Here is a 23692-nt window from a genome sequence, read left to right as displayed (position 1 = left end):
ATTTCCCCAGTATACACTTATAAATCCTCTACCGGTGTCGTTTTAAATGCGTCATCGCACATCCTGAGTGACCTTGCTTGCATCCTATCAAGGCGCAACAACGATGTAAAAGCCGCAGAACCATTTACAAAGCACTTATAATCTATGGACGATCTTATCAAAGTACGATAAAATATTCAGTAAAGATTGCCTATCTGCCCCCCCCCCCCAATCATGACCAACTATTGTCCTCATAAGATGTAATACTTTCTTACATTCAGTCTCAATAAATGTAAATATGTCTCCAGCTTTTCATCAAACCATAGGCCCCAAATACTTACAATTCTGTTACCCTTTCCAGTCGTTCTTCATTTAATTGAACACTGACATCTTCCTTAATCTTTTTGTTCGTGAACAACATATGGCAATATTTAACTAAAGATAACTTGAAACCCCATGTTAAGGATAATTCCTCTACTGCTACAACAGTACCTTGCGATTTCTCTAGTAAATAAGGAATATTCCTTCCCCTTTTCCAAATGGCACCATCATCGGCATATAACTCCGCCCCTATACCATGTCCGATATCCCCAAAGATATCATCACTCATCAACGTGAATAAGATGGGACTAATAGCACTACCCTGTGGAGTTCCATTTTCCACCTCATATTCTCTTGATAACTCCAATCCCACACTTACCTGGAAGGTTTGGTCAAACAAGAAATCCATAATCCATTTATACATTCTCCCACTAATACCCATTCCATTCAATTTAATCAGTAGACCTTCTTGCCACATTGTATCACATGCTTTTTCAATATCAAAATATACTATTGACATCACTTACTTCATTGTCAAAGCTCTGGTCACCTCAGCATTCCAGGTGAAGCTGGTTGAGAGAATGTCAAGAGTGTGCAAAGCTGTCATCAAGGCAAAAGGTGGCTACTTTGAAGAATCTAAAATCTATTCTGATTTGTTTAACACTTTTTTGGTTACTACATGATTCCATATGTGTTATTTCATAGTTTTGATGTCTTCGCTATTATTCTACAATGTAGAAAATAGTAAAAAAAACATTTTTTTACTGGAATGAGCAGCTGTGTCCAAACTTTTGACTGGTACTGTACGTTGGTACATGAATGGGAAATAATCACTACCTATCGTGGATTATATTTTCCCATCCCACTCACATAGACCGGCAACGGAGGAGGACAGCAATGTAAGATCTAAACATGACGATGTACCTCTAGTCACATTTACCCGTGTCCCCCAACCATCATTTATACAAACTAGTCCCCTCCGCTCCATAAAGTCTTCAGCCACTAAACCATTGGCATCTGTGGTATTGCTGCCCCCACAGGCTGTTATGCGCATTGATATGTCAAATCAAATCAAATTTTATTTGTCACACACATGGTTAGCAGATGTTAATTCGAGTGTAGCGAAATTCTTGTGCTTCTAGTTCCGTCCGTGCAGTAATATCTAACAAGTAATCTAACCTAACAATTTCACAACTACCTTATACACACAAGTGTAAAGGAATGACAATATATGAATGAGTGATGGCCGAACGGCATAGGCAAGATGCAGTAGATGGTATAGAGTACAGTATATACATATGAGATGAGTAATGTAGGGTATGTAAACATTATATAAAGTGGCGTTGTTTAAAGTGACTAGTGATACATTTATTACATCAATATTTACATTATTAAAGTGGCTAGAGATTTGAGTCAGTATATTGGCAGCAGCCACTCAATGTTAGTGATGGCTGTTTAACAGTCTTAATGGCCATGAGATAGAAGCTGTTTTTCAGTCTCTCGGTCCACACCATATCTCCTTATCACCTGAACAGGATCTTGGAACTATGTCTAATTCAGATACAGAGATGGGCTTACAAGGACTATAGTAATCAAACAATGTGATATTACACCCCCCCCCCTCTCCCCCTTCTCTACAAATCTCCACTACCACACATTCATGTTCTTTGAATTCATGAATCTCTCTATGTGCTACACCTTCTTTGATAAATATAGCACACCCCATCACCCCGAACACTCCCTTCTATCACTTCTCACAGAGATAAACCCAGGTATAATATAATCCATCTGAGGTTTTAAACCATGTTTCTTGTATACACGCCACGTCCGGTAAAACATCTAAATCATGTGTAAACTTCTTACATTCTTGTCCATTGGCTATCAAACTCCTCGCATTCCATTGGACAACAAGGAACACCATGATAGTATTTATTATCCTGATCATCATTTGAATTCTGGTTCAGCATCCGATGTACACTGTATATCTGATCAATTTGATGTTATTTTAATGGACATTGAATGGGTTTGGGGTCAATTAGAAATGTCCTTGTTTTTGAAAGAAAACCAACTTTTTTTGTGTATATTAAAATAACATCAAATTGATCAGAAATACAGATTCATGGTAATTTAACATTCCCTGTATGGGAGTTTACTTTTCTTTTGTAAATGTTTTACCCCCCCCCCCCCCCCCCCCCCCCCCCGTCCAGTTCCATCTGGCGACAATACACCTTTTAAGTGTAGTTCACCATAAAACTCAAAAAATAAGAAGAAAGTACAGAAAGTGTTGCATGCTGAAGCAAAGAGAGTGATAGAGGAAGATGGAAACAGGGTGAGGGATCGTGAGAGGATTCCTGTGAGTAGGCAGAGACCAGAGAGAGTGATAGAGGAAGATGGACACCGGGTGAGGGATCATGAGAGGATCCCTGTGAGTAGGCAGAGACCAGAGAGAGTGGTAGAGGAAGATGGATCATGAGAGGATCCCTGTGAGTAGGCAGAGACCAGAGAAGGAAGATGGATCATGAGAGGATCCCTGTGAGTAGGCAGAGACCAGAGAGAGTGATAGAGGAAGATGGATCATGAGAGGATCCCTGTGAGTAGGCAGAGACCAGAGAGAGTGATAGAGGAAGATGGATACAGGGTGATGGATCGTGAGAGGATCCCTGTGAGTAGGCAGAGACCAGAGAGAGTGATAGAGGAAGATGGATACAGGGTGATGGATCGTGAGAGGATCCCTGTGAGTAGGCAGAGACCAGAGAGAGTGATAGAGGAAGATGGATACAGGGTGAGGGATCGTGAGAGGATCCCTGTGAGTAGGCAGAGACCAGAGAGAGTGATAGAGGAAGATGGATACAGGGTGAGGGATCGTGAGAGGATTCCTGTGAGTAGGCAGAGACCAGAGAGAGTGATAGAAGAAGATGGATACCGGGTGACGGATCGTGAGAGGATTCCTGTGAGTAGGCAGAGACCAGAGAGAGTGATAGAGGAAGATGGATACAGGGTGATGGATCGTGAGAGGATTCCTGTGAGTAGGCAGAGACCAGAGAGAGTGATAGAGGAAGATGGATACAGGGTGATGGATCGTGAGAGGATCCCTGTGAGTAGGCAGAGACCAGAGAGAGTGATAGAGGAAGATGGATACAGGGTGAGGGATCGTGAGAGGATCCCTGTGAGTAGGCAGAGACCAGAGAGAGTGATAGAGGAAGATGGATACAGGGTGAGGGATCGTGAGAGGATTCCTGTGAGTAGGCAGAGACCAGAGAGAGTGATAGAAGAAGATGGATACAGGGTGAGGGATCGTGAGAGGATCCCTGTGAGTAGGCAGAGACCAGAGAGAGTGATAGAGGAAGATGGATACCGGGTGACGGATCGTGAGAGGATTCCTGTGAGTAGGCATAGACCAGAGAGAGTGATAGAGGAAGATGGATACAGGGTGATGGATCATGAGAGGATCCCTGTGAGTAGGCATAGACCAGAGAGAGTGATAGAGGAAGATGGATACAGGGTGATGGATCATGAGAGGATCCCTGTGAGTAGGCAGAGACCAGAGAGAGTGTTAGGAAGAATGTGTGCTTCAGTAAGGTGGGATTTTTAGCATTTATAGCCATGGTTGTCAATTATACTGCCGAAATGGATTGGAATTGAAAGAAAGTAGAGGTTGTGATGGAAGCGGCAGAGAAGTACTTTTTTAAAACTTTATTTACTGATTCCGGGGATTTACTGCAGAACAGTTGCAGAGGTGTTGAGTGGTAGTGTCCTGTCCTCTCGGACCGTTGGTCTGGAGTAGAATTAGACAGGGTTAAATAGTGGACAAGGTGGTGTGTTTTTTTTTAGAGGGTTAATAGTTGACAAGGAAATGTTCCTTTTCCCTTTTCTCAGTTTTGTATTACCGTATCCAGAATGTAATGTAGTTAGGCCGTGAATGGCCTCACACACCAGTACAGTAGGTGGCGGTGTATGCACCTAAAAGTTGGATGTGATCCACCAAAACAAATCCTAAAGAAGAAGAAGACGACGACTACGAAGCCCAGTAGTAGTCGGTGGTGGTCGAAAAGTTGGGAACAAGCTGTTTTGTTTGTTGCACAATTGTACTGTGAGGGGGTCGGCATGACGGACAATTCAGATGGCAGCATTCGGACACTTGATAACGATAACGATGACGAAACCAGTGATGATCAGCTATTTACACCTGTTGTAAAATAGGAGGATCAGGACTAAGATAAATCACAACGAGGGATGAATACTGCTGGGGAAACAACGAGTAGTACTGAGAGTATACTTTTAAAAAGACTACCCTAGACACACTGGTCAGAGTAGAAGGTTATAAAGTTATGGTAGTGTTCCCAGAGCCAGCAAGAAAGTACTTCAGCCCTTTCCTTTAAAAAACAAAACAATTAGGAAGGTCCTGACAACGGGAAGGTCCTGATCTTTGCAAATAGTAAAATCCAGCATAAGAAAGTTTTTGAAATTGAACACTCAATGGGGGGGGGGGGGGAATGTCACATTCCCGGGGCTATGTCTAAACGGAGAGGATGCCAGTGGAAATTACAATGGAAGAAGTTAAGGCTTCTCTGAAAGGAGGAAAAGCAGAAAGACTACAACTGTCCCGTTACAATTTGAAGGGAATCTGCCGAATGGGGTGCAGTTAGGATCACTCAGTTATCCTGTTAGAGAGTATGTGCCGCCTCTACTTCGGTGCTTCAGGTGCCAACGGATGAGGCATGTTGCTCATGTGTCCAAAGGTAAAAATGAGATGTGCAAAGTGTGGTGGGGAATCAACGAGAAATGTATGCTAAAGGTAAATGTTGTAACTGTGACGGAGAACATAGTGCAGCATGTGGAGGATGTGAAGTACAACAGAAAGCCATGGGAACGCAGAGGTATAAAACAAATGACAAACAATGTATCCTATGTTGAGGCTGTTCAGAATAACAAAACTGGTGCTCAAAATGCTCCAGATACAATAGAACAGGACACCAGTGGAACCTCGGCAGAATGTTAATACAACAGATAATGGCCGCTCCGAGGACACTGGTGGAACCTCGGCAGAATGTTAATACAACAGATAATGGCCGCTCCGAGGACACCAGTGGAACCTCGGCAGAATGTTAATACAACTGATAATGGCCGCTCCGAGGACACCGGTGTTGGCCCATTCCTCCTGACAGAGCTGGTGTAACTGAGTCAGGTTTGTAGGCCTCCTTGCTCGCACATGCTTTTTCTGTTCTGCCCAAAAACTTTCCACAGGATTGAGGTCAGGGCTTTGTGATGGCCACTCCGATACCTTGACTTTGTTGTCCTTAAGCCATTTTGCCACAACTTTGGAAGTATGCTTGTCCATTTGGAAGACCCATTTGCAACCAAGCTTTAACTTCCTGAACGATGTCTTGACATGTTGCTTCAATATATCCACATCATTTTTCTATTCCTCATGATACCATCTATTTTGTGAAGTGCACCAGTCCCTCCTGCAGCAAAGCACCCCCACAACATGATGCTGCCACCCCTGTGCTTCACGGTTGGGATGGTGTTCTTCGGCTTGCAAGCATCCCCGTTTTTTCTCCAAACATAATTATGGTCATTATGGCCAAACAATTATATTTTTATTTCATCAGACAGGAGGACATTTCTCCAAAAAGTACAATCTTTGTCCCAATGTGCAGTTGCAAACCGTAGTCGGGCTTTTTTTATGGCGGTTTTGGAGCAGTGGCTTCTTCCTTGCTGAGCGGCCTTTCAGGTTATGTCAATATTGGACTCGTTTTACTGTGGATATAGATACTTTTGTACCCGTTTCCTCAAGCAACTTCACAAGGTCCTTTGCTGCTGTTCTGGGATTGATTTGCACTTTTTGCACGAAAGTACGTCTCCAGGAGACAGAAAGCGTCTCCTTCCTGAGCGGTATGATGGCTGCGTGGTCCCATGATGTTTATACTTGCGTACTATTGTTTGTACAGATGAACGTGTTACCTTCGGGCGTTTAGAAATTGCTCCCAAGGATGAACCAGACTTGTGGAGGTCTACAATTTTTTTTCTGAGGTCTTGGCTGATTTCTTTTGATTTTCCAATGATATCAAGCAAAGAGGCACTGAGTTTGAAGGTATGCCCTAAAATACATCCACAGGTACACCTGAAATTGACTCAAATTATGTCAATTAGCCTATCAGAAGCTTCTAAAGCCTTGACATCATTTTCTGGAATTTTCCAAGCCGTTTAAAAGCACAGTCATCTTAGTGTATGTAAACTTCTGACCCACTGGAATTGTGATAGCGAATTGTAAGTGAAATAGACTGTTTGTAAACAGTTGTTGAAAAAATGACTTGTGTCATGCACAATGTAGATGTCCTAACCGACTTGCCAAAACTTAGGTTTGTTAACAAGAAATTTGTGGAGTGGTTGAAAAACGTGTTTTAAATTACTCCAACCTAAGTGTATGTGAACTTCCGCTTTCAACTGTATATAATACCCAACAACAATAATTGTAACTCTTGAACCGTTCAAGCTAGACACACCAAACCAACTTTCATATTTTTTATTTATTACGAATTCCTTGGCAGCTGCTACTAGGGTCCAAAAAAGATTCATTACAAAATATAACAGCACATCACACAACACATATCTACAATACAACACGTTATTACACTCTACCACAACATATCTACAATATAACACATTATTACACTCTACCACAATAACCACAGTGGTTGTAGAGGGTAAAACAGGTCAGCACCTCAGGAGTAAATGTCAGTTGGCTTTTCATAGACGAGGATTCAGAGTTAAAGACAGCAGGTGCGGTAGAGAGAGAGTTGAAAAACAGGAGGTCTGGGACGGGTAGCACGTCCGGTGAACAGGTCAGGGTTCCATAGCCGCAGGCAGAACAGTTGAAACTGGAGCAGCAGCACGACCAGGTGGACTGGGGACAGCAAGGAGTCATCAGGCCAGGTAGTCCTGAGGCATGGTCCTAGGGCTCAGGTCCTCCGGGAGGGGAGGAGAGGGAGAGAGAATTAAAGGGAGCATACTTAAATTCACACAGGATAAGACAGGAGAAATACTCCAGATTGACAGACTGACCCTAGCCCCCCGACACAAACTATTGCAGCATAAATACTGGAGGCTGAGACAGGAGGGGTCGGGAGACCAACCAGACAGGATATAAACCCACCCACTTTGCCAAAGCACAGCCCCCACACCACTAGAGGGATATATTCAAACCACCAATTTACTACCCTGAGACAAGGCAGAGTATAGCCCACGAAGATCTCCCCCAGGCGCACAAACCCAAGGGGGGCGACCAACCCGGACAGGAAGACCACGTCAGTGACTCAACCCACTCAAGTGACGCACCCCTCCTAGGGACGGCATGGAAGAGCACCAGTAAGCCAGTGACTCAGCCCCTGTAATAAGGTTAGAGGCAGAGAATCCCAGTGGAGAGAGGGGAACCGGCAGGCAGAGACAGCAAGGTTGGTTCGTTGCTCCAGTGCCTTTCCGTTCACCTTCACACCCCTGGGCCAGACTACACTCAATCACAGGACCTACTGAAGAGATGAGTCTTCAATAAAGACTTGAAGGTCGAGACCAAGTCTGTGTCTCTCACATGGAGAGGCAGACCATTCCATAAAAATGTAGCTCTATAGGAGAAAGCCCTGCCTCCAGCTGTTTGCTTAGAAATTCTAGGGACAATAAGGAGGCCTGTGTCTTGTGACCGTAGCGCACGTGTTGGAATGTACAGCAGGACCAAGGTAGGAGGAAGCCCATGTGACGCTTTGTAGGTTAGCAGTAAAAGGACCAACCTCATGATTCAGCTGGCTAGGACCAAACCCCATGATTCAGCTGGCTAGGACTAAGCCCATGATTCAGCTGGCTAGGACCAACCCCATGATTCAGCTGGCTAGGACTGACCCCATGATTCAGCTGGCTAGGACCAAACCCCATGATTCAGCTGGCTAGGACCAAACCCCATGATTCAGCTGGCTAGGACCAACCCCCATGATTCAGCTGGCTAGGACCAACCCCATGATTCAGCTGGCTAGGACAAACCCCATGATTCAGCTGGCTAGGACAAACCCCATGATTCAGCTGGCTAGGACCAAACCCCATGATTCAGCTGGCTAGGACCAACCCCCATGATTCAGCTGGCTAGGACCAAACCCCATGATTCAGCTGGCTAGGACCAACCCCATGATTCAGCTGGCTAGGACCAACCCCCATAATTCAGCTGGCTAGGACCAAACCCCATGATTCAGCTGGCTAGGACCAAACCCCATGATTCAGCTGGCTAGGACCAAACCCCATGATTCAGCTGGCTAGGACTAACCCCATGATTCAGCTGGCTAGGACCAAACCCCATGATTCAGCTGGCTAGGACCAACCCCATGATTCAGCTGGCTAGGACCAACCCCATGATTCAGCTGGCTAGGACCAACCCCATGATTCAGCTGTCTAGGACCGACCCCATGATTCAGCTGGCTAGGACTGACCCCATGATTCAGCTGGCTAGGACCAACCCCCATGATTCAGCTGGCTAGGACCAACCCCATGATTCAGCTGGCTAGGACCAACCCCATGATTCAGCTGGCTAGGACCAACCCCCATGATTCAGCTGGCTAGGACCAAACCCCATGATTCAGCTGGCTAGGACCAAACCCCATGATTCAGCTGGCTAGGACCAACCCCCATGATTCAGCTGGCTAGGACCAAACCCCATGATTCAGCTGGCTAGGACCAAACCCCATGATTCAGCTGGCTAGGACCAAACCCCATGATTCAGCTGGCTAGGACCAACCCCATGATTCAGCTGGCTAGGACCAACCCCATGATTCAGCTGGCTAGGACCAAACCCCATGATTCAGCTGGCTAGGACCAACCCCATGATTCAGCTGGCTAGGACCGACCCCATGATTCAGCTGGCTAGGACTGACCCCATGATTCAGCTGGCTAGGACCAACCCCCATGATTCAGCTGGCTAGGACCAAACCCCATGATTCAGCTGGCTAGGACCAAACCCCATGATTCAGCTGGCTAGGACCAAACCCCATGATTCAGCTGACTAGGACAAACCCCATGATTCAGCTGGCTAGGACTGACCCCATGATTCAGCTGGCTAGGACCAAACCCCATGATTCAGCTGGCTAGGACCAACCCCCATGATTCAGCTGGCTAGGACCAAACCCCATGATTCAGCTGGCTAGGATCAACCCCATGATTCAGCTGGCTAGGACCAACCCCATGATTCAGCTGGCTAGGACCAACCCCCATGATTCAGCTGGCTAGGACCAAACCCCATGATTCAGCTGTCTAGGACCAACCCCCATGATTCAGCTGGCTAGGACCAACCCCCATGATTCAGCTGGCTAGGACCAACCCCCATGATTCAGCTGGCTAGGACTAAGCCCATGATTCAGCTGGCTAGGACCAACCCCCATGATTCAGCTGGCTAGGACCAACCCCCATGATTCAGCTGGCTAGGACCAACCCCCATGATTCAGCTGGCTAGGACCAACCCCCATGATTCAGCTGGCTAGGACCAACCCCCATGATTCAGCTGGCTAGGACCAACCCCCATGATTCAGCTGGCTAAGACCAACCCCCATGATTCAGCTGGCTAGGACCAACCCCCATGATTCAGCTGGCTAGGACCAAACCCCATGATTCAGCTGGCTAGGATCAACCCCATGATTCAGCTGGCTAGGATCAACCCCATGAATTTGCTAGCTAGGACCAACCTCTTATAGACACACCTCTTAGTATAATATAAACAACAAAGCACGCCACAAAGCGTCTCATAGTACGTTTGATCTAGGCACATGTATCAGAGTAGATAGGAGTGCTGATCTAGGATCAGCCCATACGATCGTATTAGGTATGATTTTAACATTATAAACTGATCTCAGATCAGCACTCTTACTTGAGGTCATTCTGCCTTAAATAGCATTACTGTACCAATAAACAACAGACAATACTCTGGAATCAGCTGTTGTTACTCAATACTTCTATGGGGACACATTTCATAGGGCTTGTAGTTAATGTCATTTCTTAATGGCCCAAGATATGGAGCAATGTATACTGCAGTGTTGAATTCTTTGGTGAAATATTTTTGGGGTGTTTTGGTGTCAGTGATTTTTTTTAAATATCTAATACGTTTGTATATCAAAGACAGTGAGATTTCAGTCTCCTTACGGGTCAGAAACTACAAACATGTAACGGGAAGAAAAAAAACGTTTTATTTTTTATTTTTTACTCTTCATATCTGTACAAATACCATCAGACTTTGTACATATGAAATTTACATTTAAAAAAAATAAAAAAAATACTGAACTATATACTTATAACAGAATTTTTGTATTTCTCTTGTGATTTTTTTTGAAAATGAAAATGCATTCTGACAAGAACAACAACGGTACGAGAAAAGCAAAGTGATGAGGTTTAATAATACAGTGTGTATATACGTGTGTAGCATTCTAGTCAGGTGAGCTACAGTATGTATATACGTGTGTAGCATTCTAGTCAGGTGAGCTACAGTGTGTATATACGTGTGTAGGATTCTAGTCAGGTGAGCTCTGCAACAGCTACATGGAGCACAATATTGGCAGCACACAAATGTTCATGGCACAGAAATCAAGCGTCGCCCCCCCCCCCCAAAAAACAAAACATATCTGTTATTAAAACATGTAAAATAAAAAAATACTGCTACTGGGCGATGTTCTGTTCGGGTTAGACAGACATCTCCATTGGGGAAACACATTGTAGGGGAGTAACTAATGCGGCGTCCATAACCAAGCGGGAATTCAATTCCATTTCAATTCCATTTCAATTCAGGAAGTACACTGAAATTCCAATTCTCTTCAATGAGGAACATTTGGAATTGGGTTTTACTTCCTGAATCGACTGGTAATTAAAATAGATCCGACCCTAACAACTGTCCCTTTAGCGAGTTATAATGATGGGGTTTAAACAACAGAAAAAAGCAGAAACATTTCTGTACATAAATGATTGACAGATAAGATTCCCTCCCCCTCCATAAATAAACACAAAGTAGGCTAAACATGTATTCACGTGTGAATGATAAACATCTCTGTAATTGAGATATCTAACAGTGAGAACATAAGCAGGTCAGTACAGCTCAGGGAAGCATGAACGCCAATTACAGATTACAGAATGGAGATGGATATTTTATTCAATAAATAACACCGCTTCTCTTTGGAGAAATATATTTTTCTTCATTATAAAAAATAAAAAATATATTTTTTAAAAATGAAGGAAAAAAAATAAACAGGACGACGAAACCAATAGAAACAAGTGGTAACAATAACATGGTAACATAGTAATCCTGAACATTGTAAATGTATAAATTATTTTAAAAAACAAACACAAAACACAGTATAAATAAAACATCTAGCAGAACTGAACAATATGTATAAATACACATATACATATGTACTGTACAGTATGGACAACATGAGACCTGGCCCAAGGACTGTTCCCTTCTTGGAGACCAGGCAGCCTATCCAACCAATAAGGAGAGCATGTGGATATGATAGACAGCCTATCCAACCAATAAGGAGAGCATGTGGATATGATAGACAGCCTATCCAACCAATAAGGAGAGCATGTGGATATGATAGACAGCTTATCCAACCAATAATGAGAGCATGCGGATATGATAGACAGCCTATCCATCCAATAAGGAGGTCAGGTGGATATGATAGACAGTCTATTCATCCAATAAGGGGGACAGATGGATGCGAACCATGTAGTCCTGATCTTCTTGCTCCTCCTCCTCTTCCTCACGGTCTTCTGTTATGGCTAGATGGGAGAATATATGATAGCCGGTGTATGAATCAGGAGCACACCAGCAACACAGCAGAACAATATTCAGTGAAGGTTCTCAAAAGCCCCCCCCCACTCCCTGCACAAAGCCACAGAAAAAGCGAGGTGGTGTTGGCATGTTTCAGGGAAGAGAGGGGACTTGGCAGTCTACGATGCACTGAGGCATCCATGCCATACTTACAGGGGGGGGTATGAGGTATTCAATGGCTTTCTCATTTTTTTAAAGTCTCCTTTTGTCTCAGACACAGTACAGTGGCTGCCATTGGGCGGAGTGTTTCTCTGGGGTCACAGCAGTTTGACCTATGACCCCTATCAAGCAGGACATGAGCCAGGCCAACCACACAGCTTTTGATTTTTGGAAATGTAAAAGGCAAGAGAGACAAACAGGCAGTACCTCGTCAAATCCAAAAGGGATTTGTTTTTATATATACATATATTCTGATAGACAACATTCATTACAATCAGCACACACAGCAGTCAGGATAGATGGATAGAACACATGTTAATTTTCTACAAGTAGAAAGAGATACTGAGGAGAAATAAGAGAACATTTTTCTACAAGCTGCTACTTCTGCTTTATAGGGTAAATGCTTCTTTCATGAGGTGATCGTGGCAAAGGTCCTTTTAGAGAAGTTGTAATCTACATGTACCTTAATAAGGCACGTTTACATTAAAGTAGTCAGTCGAACATCATATATAATCATGTAGTTTAGTGGAAGAAATGTAGTCAGTCGGACATCATATATAATCATGTGGTTTAGTGGAAGAAATGTAGTCAGTCGAACATCATATATAATCATGTAGTTTAGTGGAAGAAATGTAGTCAGTCGAACATCATATATAATCATGTGGTTTAGTGGAAGAAATGTAGTCAGTCGAACATCATATATAATCATGTAGTTTAGTGGAAGAAATGTAGTCAGTCGAACATCATATATAATCATGTAGTTTAGTGGAAGAAATGTAGTCAGTCGAACATCATATATAATCATGTAGTTTAGTGGAAGAAATGTAGTCAGTCGAACATCATATATAATCATGTAGTTTAGTGGAAGAAATGTAGTCAGTCGAACATCATATATAATCATGTAGTTTAGTGGAAGAAATGTAGTCAGTCGAACATCATATCATATCATGTAAGATAGTGGAAGATATCCAGATTTATTCATCATGATGAAAATGAAATGATTTCATCAGACATTCTTTGACATATAGCGACTTAGAATGTAACTTCTATCATTTCTTTGAGGCTGTTTTGGGACAATTTGAAGGCAGGTAGAGCCCCAGTTTAGTGAGCAGGTAGAATCTTGGTAGAAAAACGTAGTCTATATGTGTTGAGGTTCAACTTAAATAATCTTAGATAAATCGGCCCCAATTTTACAATCACCATATGCACTTATATGAATATATGCAACTGGTGTGTGTTTTCACTCTGACTCTATATTACATGTTAACAGAGCGGTGTGTGTTTTCACTCTGACTCTATATTACATGTTAACAGAGCGGTGTGTGTTTCACTCTGACTCTATATTACATGTTAACAGAGCGGTTTGTGTTTTCACTCTGACTCTATATTACATGTTAACAGAGCGGTGTGTGTTTTCACTCTGACTCTATATTACATGTTAACAGAGCGGTGTGTGTTTTCACTCTGACTCTATATTACATGTTAACAGAGCGGTGTGTGTTTCACTCTGACTCTATATTACATGTTAACAGAGCGGTGTGTGTTTCACTCTGACTCTATATTACATGTTAACAGAGCGGTGTATGCCGTTACAGACATAGTCTATTTTGAATTTATTGATTACACCCCAAAAGAAAAAACGATGCATTATTAACATAAAATTAGCAATGTGACCATGGAATGTTGAAGCTGTAAAGATATTACCATTATCTGTCTGTCTAGATGAAAAATAAAATAATAACTATGACAATTAAAAAAAAAATTAAAAAAAATGCACGGAAGTGAAATGTAACAGATTACTATGAGATTATGACCACAAACTAGATGTTAAATACTGAACATTTCACTGTTCTAATTGTAAAAGTCTCTTGTTAGTTTCATGGAGTTAGTATCTCGACCCCCCCCCCCCCCCCAAAAAAAAAATGTGTTATCTTTTGAACTGTCCTTAACCTGTTGATATATATATATATATATATTTTTTTTACTTTTTCGTTTGTTTTTGCAGATTTGTTGTTTTTTGTTAGAGAAGCCAGCAACACAGACAACATCATGCAAGTTCTCCCATTCTCAAGTCCTTTCAGATGCGTTAAGCTGAGCTGAGCTGTGCCGGATGGGTGGGTGGACGGGGGGGGGCGGAGTAGGAGTTTGCAGGGGCGGGGGCTCAAGACGAGACGAGGGAGGGATTATTGTTGGGAAAGATCATGGAATTGTCTTTTGCTGTGGCGATTACTTACAGTTGCAAGATCCTGAATGCTTAACCTCAAGGAGCGTCCCCAGAGAGCAGGCAGTCTGCTTCATAACACACTCTGACGGGTAGGTGGTGTTGTCGCTGGCGCACACCGCCTCGTCCATCCGGCTCTCCGGACACGCCTCCTCACAGAGAGAGCAGCGGCCTCGACTCATCCTGGCATCCCATAGACACTTCTTCCCCGCGCTGCACTGGATGTCCTCGCACGACTTGGCCTCTGGAGCCAGAGAGAGAGGAGAGGAGAAGAACGACAGAACTGATCAGACGGACGCCTCGTTGGTGCTGCTTGGCACATCACCATGTAACCGTAGTGGGTCGTATGGAGTCAAATAACCATGTAACCGTAGTGGGTCATAGTGAGTCAAATAACCATGTAACCGTAGTGGGTCATAGTGAGTCAAATAACCATGTAACCCTAGTGGGTCGCAGCGGGTCGTATTGAGTCACATCACCATGTAACCGTAGTGGGTCATATTGAGTCATGTAACCATAGTGGGTCGTATGGAGTCAAATAACCATGTAACCGTAGTGGGTCATAGTGAGTCAAATAACCATGTAACCGTAGTGGGTCATAGTGAGTCAAATAACCATGTAACCGTAGTGGGTCGCAGCGGGTCGTATTGAGTCACATCACCATGTAACCGTAGTGGGTCGTATTGAGTCATATAACCATGTAACCGCAGTGGGTCATATTGAGTCAAATAACCATGTAACCGTAGTGGGTCGCAGCGGGTCGTATTGAGTCACATCACCATGTAACAGTAGTGGGTCATATTGAGTCATGTAACCATAGTGGGTCGTATGGAGTCAAATAACCATGTAACCGTAGTGGGTCATAGTGAGTCAAATAACCATGTAACCGTAGTGGGTCATAGTGAGTCAAATAACCATGTAACCGTAGTGGGTCGCAGCGGGTCGTATTGAGTCACATCACCATGTAACCGTAGTGGGTCATATTGAGTCAAATAACCATGTAACCGTAGTGGGTCGTATTGAGTCATATAACCATGTAACCGCAGTGGGTCATATTGAGTCAAATAACCATGTAACCGTAGTGGGTCGCAGCGGGTCGTATTGAGTCACATCACCATGTAACAGTAGTGGGTCGTATTGAGTCAAATAACCATGTAACAGTAGTGGGTCATATTGAGTCATATAACCATGTAACCATAGTGGGTCATATTGAGTCAAATAACCATGTAACCGTAGTGGGTCGCAGCGGGTCGTATTGAGTCACATCACCATGTAACAGTAGTGGGTCGTATTGAGTCAAATAACCATGTAACAGTAGTGGGTCATTTTGAGTCATATAACCATGTAACCATAGTGGATCACAGCGGGTTGTATTGAGTCAAATAACCATGTAACCGTAGTGGGTTGTATTGAGTCAAATAACCATGTAAACATAGTGGGTCATATTGAGTCAAATAACCATGTAACCGTAGTGGGTCGTAGTGAGTCATGTCCTATGTTAGGTCATGTGTGGTCAAGTATCATTGTAGTAGGGAGGAAAAACGTCCTCAGCTGTGTTGTGGGTAATGTTGTCAACTTCAGGAAACAATCAGACGTCCATCATATTCTAAACAGTAACAAGTACAAAGTAGTCCCAGGTATACTGAACTGGACATCCACAGCTTCAATGGCTCTGCTTGGAGAATGTTGGCAGAGTGGACTAAAAAGAACTAAAATGTTGCAGCCTACGAGGTACAGGCCATAGAAATAGAATGTATAGAATGAATACCCATGAATTTACCAGTCAGATTGCCAGGGTTAGGGGCTCTAAGTCCCTTCTATAGATTACATTTCTATGGTAAAGCCTACATTCAGACTATATTGTAAGTACTGTACAGCATGGTTAAGAACTGAAATCATTTTCCAATCGTTTCCTTCGGGAACAGAACCCGTATTTTTTTTTTCATTCTGTTCCACTGTTCCGACCAGCATAATAAAATTCTAGTTCGAACAAAATAAAAGTACTGGTTTAAATCGTTCCTTTCAGTTCCTTTTTTAACCTGTGATATATATATATATATGTATATTAAACATTTAGCTCCAGAGCGGGCAAGCTAGTTGTTTACATGTGTGATGGACAAGTGTAAGGCGCGAGATGCGACAGAAATGTTAAGGGTTGGGAGATAGCGAGAGAGGGTGCAGGAGGAGGCTTGAAGCCCTGGGCAGTGGTGGTACAACAGGTTGGGAGATAGCGAGAGAGGATGCAGGAGGAGGCTTGAAGTCCTGGGCAGTGGTGGTACAACAGGTTGGGAGATAGCGAGAGAGGGTGCAGGAGGAGGCTTGAAGTCCTGGGCAGTGGTGGTACAACAGGTTGGGAGATAGCGAGAGAGGGTGCAGGAGGAGGCTTGAAGCCCTGGGCAGTGGTGGTACAACAGGTTGGGAGATAGCGAGAGAGGTTGCAGGAGGAGGCTTGAAGTCCTGGGCAGTGGTGGTACAACAGGTTGGGAGATAGCGATAGAGGGTGCAGGAGGAAGCTTGAAGCCCTGGGCAGTGGTGGTGCAACAGGTTGGGAGATAGCGAGAGAGGGTGCAGGAGGAAGCTTGAAGCCCTGGGCAGTGGTGGTACAACAGGTTGGGAGATAGCGAGAGAGGGTGCAGGAGGAGGCTTGAAGCCCTGGGCAGTGGTGGTGCAACAGGTTGGGAGATAGCGAGAGAGGGTGCAGGAGGAGGCTTGAAGCCCTGGGCAGTGGTGGTACAACAGGTTGGGAGATAGCGAGAGAGGATGCAGGAGGAAGCTTGAAGCCCTGGGCAGTGGTGGTACAACAGGTTGGGAGATAGCGAGAGAGGGTGCAGGAGGATCTTGAAGCCCTGGGCAGTGGTGGTACAACAGGCTGGGAGATAGCGAGAGAGGATGCAGGAGGATGCAGGAGGAGGCTTGAAGCCCTGGGCAGTGGTGGTACAACGGGTTGGGAGATAGCGAGAGAGGATGCAGGAGGAGGCTTGAAGCCCTGGGCAGTGGTGGTACAACAGGTTGGGAGATAGCGAGAGAGGATGCAGGAGGATCTTGAAGCCCTGGGCAGTGGTGGTACAACAGGTTGGGAGATAGTGAGAGAGGATGCAGGAGGATCTTGAAGCCCTGGGCAGTGGTGGTACAACAGGTTGGGAGATAGCGAGAGAGGATGCAGGAGGAAGCTTGAAGCCCTGGGCAGTGGTGGTACAACAGGTTGGGAGATAGCGAGAGAGGATGCAGGAGGATCTTGAAGCCCTGGGCAGTGGTGGTACAACAGGTTGGGAGATAGTGAGAGAGGATGCAGGAGGATCTTGAAGCCCTGGGCAGTGGTGGTACAACAGGTTCAAAAGTTGGTTTATGTCTTTTCTGGGGCCTGGAGTTTTTTTCTGATCTCATGATCTGGTCAGGTAAAACTCTGGGCTATGACAGGGTTCAATATTAACTTGGTGTCGGACATGGTGTTGTTTTTAAATGCATTGGGGTCATGCAGAGACTATAGGTCGGCAGGCTTTCTCTTTATTTTCAACTATTAATAAGCTACGTTTTGTTATTATGATGTGTATTAAAAAAGCAGTTTCATATAATTTAGCAATGTAACTCATTTTAATGTTGTAAAATAGGACCCTGCCCCTTTAAGACAATTGCGTTCCAAAAGAGATATGGACCTGGCTACAGTAAGTTAGTCAAGACTAACGATAAAGAGTGTTTTGTAGCTTTCAAATAGCAGACTAGCAACAGTAGCCTGCGTATTGCTAGTCTGTTCACTTATTGAAGGTTTACTTTTGTAAGTCACTTTCCCTGAAATACATAAGCTCAGCGACTAGATAGATGGGCGCTTCTTTTAGCTCTGGACAGCTTTGCGTGTGCTGTGTGAACGTAGCTATCAACTGCTGTACTGCTCGAGAAGTTGTGATTCGCTGGAGCCGATGAACAGAACATCGTATTGCTTAAATACAAAATAGCACAACATTTCTTGAGTTTAGTCATCAACGGTTTTTAAATGATACGACTGCAACGGAGCAGGTAAGTGTCGGAACTGGGACGATATCGGTTACATTTCTGTTCCTCAAAAAATAAAAAATAAAAGAAGAAAGTTTTTTTTGGTTCTGTTCCCTGAACCGGTTCTGTTCCCTGACCCGTTTCCAACCCCTGGTGTACAGTGTGGGTTGGGACGGATTTGAGTGTCCAAGAGAGACTACAGTATGTAGCCCATGTCCAGAAATAACCCCCTAGCTTCCTCTAGAAACTCTTATGCTGCATTTACACAGGCAGCACAATTCTGATATTTTGCCCAATTATTGGCAAAAGATCTGATCTGATTGGTCAAAAGACCAATTAGTGGCGAAAGATCTGATCTGATTGGTCAAAAGACCAATTAGTGGTGAAAGATCTGATCTGATTGGTCAAAAGACCAATTAGTAGTGAAAGATCTGAATTTGGATGCCTGTGTAAATGCAGCCTTAGAGAAAAGGACATGTGTAAACCACATGGTCACATGTCTAGAGGGTAGGGGCTAAAGTTTGTATATAATAAGCTGTATTATATACTGTTGTGTCAAAAGCTTAGGCCTACTGACGGATGCATTTCCCCGTGATATGCTACTCCTATGCATGTTCCCAGGAGACACTACGGACTGATGCAGTTCCCCTTGATATGCTACTCCTATGCATGTTCCCAGGAGACACTACTTACTGATGCATTTCCCCTTGATATGCTACCCCTATGCATGTTCCCAGGAGACACTACGGACTGATGCAGTTCCCCTTGATATGCTACTCCTATGCATGTTCCCAGGAGACACTACTTACTGATGCATTTCCCCTTGATATGCTACCCCTATGCATGTTCCCAGGAGACACTACGGACTGATGCAGTTCCCCTTGATATGCTACTCCTATGCATGTTCCCAGGAGACACTACTTACTGATGCATTTCCCCTGGTATGCTACTCCTATGGATGTTCCCAGGAGACATGTGGCCCTCCTCAGATGGCACGCGCTGGTGTATATGATCCCGTCGTTGCCACACAGGAACTGCTCCGGTGACGTCTGTTCGGGGCAGATCCGATTACAGGTCACACAGTACGCGTTGTTTGTCTGGTCCACGACGCACGTGGAGCTTCCCGAGCATAAGACGTCACGGCAGGTCTCTGTCAGAACGAAAGGGAGGCAAATGAATACGGTGGTTCATATCAGTAGAGTAACAAGCCAACCAGATGTATACTCAAGATGTCCCTTAATTAAACACCGGTGAATCGACCGCTACTCACTGTGATCAAATAAAATGCAATCAGACTGAATCCCATTGGCTGCCTTTAGACAGGCATCCCATTGGCTGCCTTTAGACAGGCCTCCCTTTGGCTGCCTTTAGACAGGCCTGACATTGGCTGCCTTTAGACAGGCCCTCCATTGGCTGCCTTTAGACAGGCCTCCCATTGGCTGCCTTTAGACAGGCCTGACATTGGCTGCCTTTAGACAGGCCTGACATTGGCTGCCTTTAGACAGGCCTTCCATTGGCTGCCTTTAGACAGGCCTCCCATTGGCTGCCTTTAGACAGGCCTTCCATTGGCTGCCTTTAGACAGGCCTCCCATTGGCTGCCTTTAGACAGGCCTCCCATTGGCTGCCTTTAGACAGGCCTCCCATTGGCTGCCTTTAGACAGGCTGCCCAATTCTGATATTTGTTTCACTAATTGGTCTTTTGACCAATTAGATCTGATGTGAAAAGATCTGATGTGATTGGTCAAAAGACCAATTATAATGGGAAAAGGTTCCAAAGACTTGGATATGAATAAGTAGCTGATGTTATTTTTTTATGCATTGGGCCTTGCTTGCCAGGTGGACTTACTCTTGCATTTGCCCTGGTACTGCACATCCAGGTCCAGGTGTACTTTACATTTGGACTTGAGCAACGCACACTCGTCTCTGTACGTCTTTCCATCCGACCCGCAGACAGGTCCTTTCCAAGTCACGTTAGAGCAGTCAGGAGCGCAGACGCAGCGCGGCTTGCTTCTCCTGTTCATCTTGCATCTCTTTCCAGGTCCACAGTCCACGTCGTCACACGTTTCTGGAGTAGAAGAGATATCAAGTTTATTAAATGATATGAAATACAATTATTGGAGAGCAGACAATGTTTAAGACGCAACGACATCAATAACTTAATAAACGTGTCGACAAATTTGTCGAATTGAGTTTCCACTTTAAATATAAATGAAGTTGCACATTGTTTTATACACAAGTCACAGCTGTTGCTACCAGACTTTTTAATGTCTAAATACACCTCCATTTAAACAATTTCCGCCAATCCCCCTTCCCCAAAACACGTGTAAATATTGGACTATAAATGGTGCCTTCATGTATTATACTAATGCTAAAATGTTTACTAAATTCAATGAGACATTTACTTTATGTTCCCTATTCTTAAATTGTATTAGTTCTTATTGCTGTTGCATTGTGGAGAATGAACCTGCAAGAAAGCATTTCGTTAGACAGTGTCTACTGTATAACATGTGTATCCAATACATACGACTAATAAAGCTTGAACCTTTGCAGAGTATGCAGTTGGGGGCTCCGCCGTTAAAGATCATCCACCGGAACAAGGTGCTGTTGGGTACATCCTCCTCGGTCCATGACGTCCCCAGCCTCCCGCTTCTACAGCACTCCTCTCGGCTCATCCCCGGCACGTAGAGCACCTGACACCTCCCGTTCTTCCCTTGCTGTAACCAGCAGTTACCAGCTGGAAACAAACATGAAGACGTCTCAGTCTTATTAAAGTCTGAAGCCAAGGCGCTGAGTTACTGATCCAGACACAACACGTGTCTGGGTCAGGTTTTTTTTCCCCATCGTAATGAAAATCTTTTAACACTTGGTTATCCCGTCACCAATGTTCAATACTGACAGCCGGTATGATAGAACTATACACAAAGTACTGCGTTATCCATGTTCAAAATGCAGACAGTGGAGCAATCTACTTATATTGCCTATCCATTCTGTGTCCGAGTATAACAGTCCAGAACAACTGTATCCTATTATTGACATTCTTGAACGTTGATGCTCGAACTATACGCATGAACTTTTTACGCATGGTTGTGTAAACTTTGTTCCAAATATATTTGAGCAATTCGCATCCGTGGACGCAGATCACACCGAGACCAGCATTTTACGAATAGCTACCAAAACAACACTTTGCCCAAAGACACATATGGACACTAACTAATACGAGTAATCTGTAACTTTTTTTTTTTTTAGGGTGCATTTAAAACGGTTTACATTGTTGACGTTAATTTCAACGGCAAGGGACAATTTCTGTCATGATGTAATTTATGAGCATCATTATTAGCAACTGTATTCAATCATTATCAATGTAACAATAATAAAGATAATACCGATCTCCACGTGGCAAATAGATCGGAAATGGGTTGGCTGCACATAAACGACATTCTATAGGTCAAATAATATGTGCTCACAAATTTCAAGCATTTTTCTCTGCCATGCACCGTCTCCAACTCTATCTCAGTTTGAGGTAAATGTGTATACAGCCACATCACACTGCTGCGTCCCATCATACTGACCGTTTTGGACTGGTGAATATGGCAATCCGTCAAACTAACAAAAAATTCCAAGTATTACAGACTTGTAGAGCAAGTGGGGAGAAGAAAAAAAAAGCGATCTAAAAATGTAATTCCATGTGCCTTGATCGCGTTGGCGAGAAAAGTTGCAATAACATCTCGTTGAAACGACCCGAATGGCACCTGTTTAGTACAGTCAATCTGATAGTGAGCCAAACCGAATGGAAAGAACGTAGAACTTTTTTTGAAACGTTTGCAACACTGTAAATTCTGTCACCGTTACAATTCACATCAAGACGCAGGCAGAATAGGATACACTTTGCAGTAAAAGTTTTTTTTTGTTGAGGAGGGGGGGGGGGGTCGAAAAGATTTGTAAAATATAATAATAATATACCTTGTACTTTTTGATCTTCCATGAAATGACAGAGCCATATCAATAATAGAATCATCCCTGGCTGGAGCCGGAGTTTCTGTAGCATCCTGAGCATGGTGCTGGAGACGAAGTGAAGTGAGCAAGGTATCGGGTATCGGGACACTAGCAGCTAAGCGAACAGAGTACATCGGTTTAAAGGTGGCAGTGAGTGCTGAATGAATGTCAGTCTGAGAATGCAGCGTCTCTTTTTAAAATCTATAAGGGGTCATCTGTGGTGGGCGGTCTTCTGGTCCGTGGGGGTAGGGAGAAGGAGAGAGGGATTTCTCCCCCCCCCCCCAACAAAAATGTTTTCTTTCAATCCTAATCAGGTGACATCTATAGTCGCACTTTTCTCTGTCTGACCAAAATAGTGTCATAAAAGTGCACTTGATAGCAGATTACTTGCTTATTGGCGTGTTCTAAATCAAGAAAAATGACAAATTACAAAACAACAGAGGAGCAACAAGACACAGAGCAACAATAAGGAGACTAGCAGGACCAGCATCTACCAGCTGTTAATGTATATGACCTGGTGTATTTCAGTGTGACCTCAATTAATTAAATACATTCCAATCATCCCTACTTTGATGGCAAAATAAAAGTATAGACCGCTACTATGGTAACCATAAACTATTTATACTAGGCCTACTGAATCTAGCACTACTAACACCAATAGGTTTAATTATAGTAGTAATAACACCTACTGTAATTATAATGTTAAAGAATTGCCACGCTAATATTAATATAACCTTTATGTAACCTATCAATATTTCATCCACATAAAACAGACAAAATGCATATCAAGTCTCCAGGCCGGCAATTCCCCAACTTCAGATGACTCGGTTATAAAGGATTCCCCCCCGACAACTGCAGATAAATGTGTTAATCTTTTAATATGACTAGTCTATTGGAATGACCTGTCCATGCTGCCTACAATAATAGATTTCAGAGTACATGCAGGAAGGGATGATAATATTAGATGAGACAGTTGTTTGGGTTTCTCTGTCAGGTCAAGCTGATAAATATAACTAACCCTGTTTCCCAATAGTCTTCAGTGTGAAGGAGAGTATTACATTAAAAACTATCTATGTAGGCTAGAACATCAGCTGTCCTCCATGGAACACGGAAAGGTCTGCACTGAGGTCCGCTGGCGACCTCTTCTGGAGACTGTTGGTTATACAACTGGCTTGTCAAGACAA

The 23692-nt window shown here is 43.8% G+C and overlaps 1 protein-coding gene across 1 annotated transcript; it reads right to left on the bottom strand.

Moving 5' to 3' along the window:
• Window positions 1-10491: 10491 nt before the first annotated feature.
• Window positions 10492-22699, bottom strand: LOC129826788 (follistatin-A-like). Its single transcript, XM_055887864.1, has 6 exons — window positions 22476-22699; window positions 21058-21249; window positions 20362-20580; window positions 19441-19665; window positions 14542-14772; window positions 10492-12096 (listed from the first exon to the last, which is right to left on the bottom strand). The coding sequence occupies exons 1-6, from the start codon at window positions 22567-22569 to the stop codon at window positions 12005-12007; spliced, it is 1053 nt and encodes a 350-aa protein (XP_055743839.1). The 5' UTR covers window positions 22570-22699; the 3' UTR covers window positions 10492-12004.
• Between the last annotated feature and the right edge of the window lie 993 nt (window positions 22700-23692).

This window comes from Salvelinus fontinalis, chromosome 28 (assembly GCF_029448725.1).
Source record: "Salvelinus fontinalis isolate EN_2023a chromosome 28, ASM2944872v1, whole genome shotgun sequence".
NCBI classification, from domain to species: domain Eukaryota; kingdom Metazoa; phylum Chordata; class Actinopteri; order Salmoniformes; family Salmonidae; genus Salvelinus; species Salvelinus fontinalis.
The sequence above is the reverse complement of the archived record's forward strand: the minus strand, read 5'-3'. Positions and strand labels throughout refer to the sequence as shown.